Source organism: Triticum aestivum, chromosome 1D, assembly GCF_018294505.1.
Source record: "Triticum aestivum cultivar Chinese Spring chromosome 1D, IWGSC CS RefSeq v2.1, whole genome shotgun sequence".
Classification (NCBI taxonomy): Eukaryota; Viridiplantae; Streptophyta; class Magnoliopsida; order Poales; family Poaceae; genus Triticum; species Triticum aestivum.
Genome location: NC_057796.1, coordinates 212,446,884 through 212,450,707, shown reverse-complemented (window position 1 = coordinate 212,450,707; position 3,824 = coordinate 212,446,884). Strand labels below are relative to the sequence as shown.

The following is a 3,824-nucleotide window of genomic DNA, read 5'->3' as shown; positions in this document are numbered from 1 at the left end:
CTCCAGGGATGCAGGTTTGCTCGCCGAAGTGGAGCTAGATGGATGGATGGAGTGTATTCCATGGTGATGCTTGGGGGGCGTGCGTCTGAGCTATAGCAGAGTGTGATGCTGGTAGTGCAAATTGCGACGCGGTTGAAGCATGTAGCAAAACGGTGACGCCGGTTGTTTCCCGGAGCGGCTCCACCATGTCCTGGGCGTCCCACGGTCACCATGGGCGTGTTTGGTTGCCGTGTGCTACAGTACCCGCATCGCATACACTTCTCCACCCAACCTGGCTATGCAAATGCAGCCTCAAATGCACCATATGCATGTTGTTTGGTTGCCTGCATGCCCTCTTACCTGCATGGGCTGAACCACACTGCCTGGTGTTTGGTTGCCTGCATGTTAGTCCACAAACCCAAGGGATGGTGTTTGGTTGTATGCAAGGCCTGATGTGTGGTAACCTCTTTGGCTAGTTGGTGAGGTTACCACCATACTTTGGCAGCACACATCATAAGCACAACAGAGTATAAACAGAGCATCAACTAGATAATTCAGATATAAGCAGTACGACAGTTCATGACAGTTCTACGCATAAACCATAGCAGACTCCATAGTACTTAGGGAGGCCCCGGCCCTACTCCTTGGCGGCGAAGGCTTCGTCGTGCTTCCCGCACTTGTTGACGACCTCAATGCCATCGTCATCGAAGATGATGACCTTGAGGGTGTCGGGAGTGAGGAGCTTGAACGTCACCATGTAGCCGATCTTGATCTGATGAACGGCTGCGTAGGTGGCCCAACCCTGATCCAGGGTCACCCTGCCGTTCATCAGCTTGACCGTCACCTTCCAGGAGCAGCCGGTGTTGTTCCTGAGCTTGAACTCCGTCGGCACCGCGACAAAGTGCTTGGTGAAGTCCAGGGGCATGGGGATGCACTCAAGCTTCGGTGCAAGGATGACCTTGCAGAAGTGAGTTGGGCCATCCTCCTGATGGTAGTGGCCGTAGTTGCGGCGCTTGTTGCTGGGGGGCTCCTCCATGCCCTCGTCGTCGCCACCCTCAGGCGTCTTCGGGTCTTCCTCGGCGGTGGGCGGCAGCTCAACCTCGTCAGGCATTGGGTGAAGGGGCTGCTTGCCCTTGCTGTCAACGGCCGGGAGCACCTCCGTGCCCATCTCATTGCTATCCTCGATCTGCACACAAGTCATGGAGTCAGGCATTGCACAGAGTTCATGGCTAATTCAAGAGCTTGCAGTTAAAACGGCATGACTGTCACTCTTCTCCTCCTCTCCACCCCCTATATTTACTCACCCTGCCCACCACTATTTACCCACCCCCTCTCTTCTCTCACTGTCAACCTTCCTCCTCCCCATCGCCATGAGCTCTAGCTCCAGCTCCAACGGCAACCCCTTCCCTTGGGGTATTGGCTGGAGGGCCTTCTTCCTCGGGTGGACGGCTGGTGACCGGACCAAGTTCGAGAACACCATGGAGGTGTGCTCGAACTTCGGCTCCATGCCGGCCATGCAGAACGAATCCAATGCCGTGCTCATGAAGGCCACTCAAGATAAGCTGAAGACGCTGATTCCTGACCCAGCGAAGGGCGCGATGGCAGTTGACATCCTTCGCTGGGCCATGAATCAGGCCGTCTCCGACGACCCTAAACAGAGGAAGAAGTGGCACAAGTACAAGACCTACTTTGCTCCTAATGACCGCCGTGCCGCAGTGTACTGGGAGACGGGTATCGCGCCGCCAGCGATCATCGGCGGGGAGTCTAAGGAGGAGGAAGAAGAGGCGGTGCACATGCCAGCTAGGGCGCCGGAGCCAGTCCGTCCTACCTGGCAGATCGACCTCGACTCCGCCGAGGACGACGAGGACGACCCGCCGGCCCGCACGGCGATGAAGAAGAAGATGAAGGCCAGCGGCTCGACCAGCCGCTCTGCACGCCGGTGACGGCTGCCGCGGTCAGCCGGTGTCCGTTCTGTACCCCCTTTCCCCCCTATTCCCCTATCCCCCAATCCCTAAATCTACTGATCTTGCATGAATGAACTGCTATGTATGAACTCGTATGAACTGCTATGAACTAGTATGATTTACCCCTATGCTTAGCTACCTCTATTCCCCATTCCCGTCCGCCGTGGATCGAATCTATCGCCGTGGATCGAATCTAGCGTTCATGTCGAAGAGAGAGAAGTGCTTACCGCCATTGGGGAGTCCGGTGGTCTTCTTCCTCTGCTCCGATCCGCCGCCGCCGGTGATGGAGCCCGGTGGTCTTCTTCCTCTGCTCCGATCCGCCGCCGCCGGTGAGAGTTGGGAGAGTGGGGAAGAGTGGGGAGAGGGAGCGGTGAGGGGCGGTGAGGCTAATAACTGTCGATGCTTCGGGAAGCAACGCGGCTTCTCGAGCGTGGCCGCGCGCGTGCAGCCACACCCGCCCACGTGCACCGCTCGGGCCTGGCCCTGGAGAAACTGCCGATTCGTGCGTTCCCAGTGAGCCAGGCCCTGATGTGCTTTAAGAAGCGTGCGATGCAGGCCCAATAGTGTATGCGGGCTACCAAACAGGCCGAATCCTTCCCGCGCGGGCCTGGTTGGACCTCACACAGGCAACCAAACACGCCCCATGCTCTCCGTCCATGGTTGCAACCCTCAACACTGGTTGCAGCTTACCCTAACACCGCTTGCAACCCCCTAGGCTCGCCACCTCCATGTGGGCTGTCGGCTCAAAGCCAGCGCGGTCACCGGCGTGCCCATGGTGGCTTGAGAGAGTTGGGGGAACAATTGGAGAGAGAGAGAGGGGAAAACGATAGAACAGGGAAGAGAAAAGACGACAAAAGCGATAAGACAAAAGCGATAAGTATAAAAGCGCGAGAGAAGTGCTTTGCAGTTTTGGACGTGGGTCCACACGGACGCACGCGTCATTAGTGCAGGACCGGCCGAAAAGTTAGCCCGTGGTCCGGCTGCAAGCGTTTTCCTAATTTTTTATGTGAACTAGGATCTTTATTAAAAGGAAAGCACTAGGCATCAGACTACTGATATTTGCTACCTATCAGACTAGTTTGTGGCCATCCGATTGAAAGCATGCACATCGTCCGATCTGCTAGCTGAATTCCTACATGAGTTAGTTTGCATGCAGGATTTGGCATTAACTGCGATTAATTTCTTTCCTATTTTCTCCTTACAACTTCCGAAATCAAGGGATGATTGATTAAGCTATTTTATTTGTTTCCAATCGTAAGGACCAATGCTTCCTAATCAAGATCCTTGCTTCCCGAAAGAAAATTGCAATGGAAACAAATTTTGATTCCAAATCAAGATCGTTGCTTCCATAAGCTTTTTTTTCCAACCGTGAGGATCAATGCTTCCAAATCAAGATCGTTGCTTCCAAATAAAATAAAATGCTTCGCAGTTTAAACGGGACTGTTGTTTCCTAAATTTTTCTTTGCTTCCTAAGAGGCTTTCAGTCCCGAGGTTACTCATCCATGATTTTAGGAAGGAAAACATATCTTAGGAAACAAATTCTGAATTTGAACGGAAAATAATCAATCTGGCGAAATAAGAATCCGCACCCATGCTGTTTGTTTGCTTATTAGGCCAACGTTGCATCCAATGTACCAAACATTGCAATGCAAATAAAATTTATTTTTACACCCAAAAAAATAGTTTTTATTCATTTTCAATGCACCAAAACTATGCTTCCGTTGACTAATTGTTTTGCTTCCACATAGACTGAAAATTAACATGCTTCATCAGCTCGTATAACATGTTTCCAATGGCGGAGTTATTTGCTTCTTTCTCGTTGTCAAAATCATAGTGCTTCATCCTAATATTTTGTTTCCTACAACCTAAATATTTGCTCCA

The 3,824-nt window shown here is 52.4% G+C and overlaps 1 protein-coding gene across 1 annotated transcript; it reads right to left on the bottom strand.

Moving 5' to 3' along the window:
* Window positions 1-504: 504 nt before the first annotated feature.
* LOC123167562 (putative B3 domain-containing protein Os03g0621600) lies at window positions 505-2,220 on the bottom strand. The gene is made up of 2 exons (XM_044585399.1): window positions 2,171-2,220; window positions 505-1,165 (listed from the first exon to the last, which is right to left on the bottom strand). Exons 1-2 carry the CDS (start codon window positions 2,174-2,176, stop codon window positions 617-619), a joined length of 555 nt encoding a protein of 184 aa, XP_044441334.1. The 5' UTR covers window positions 2,177-2,220; the 3' UTR covers window positions 505-616.
* Between the last annotated feature and the right edge of the window lie 1,604 nt (window positions 2,221-3,824).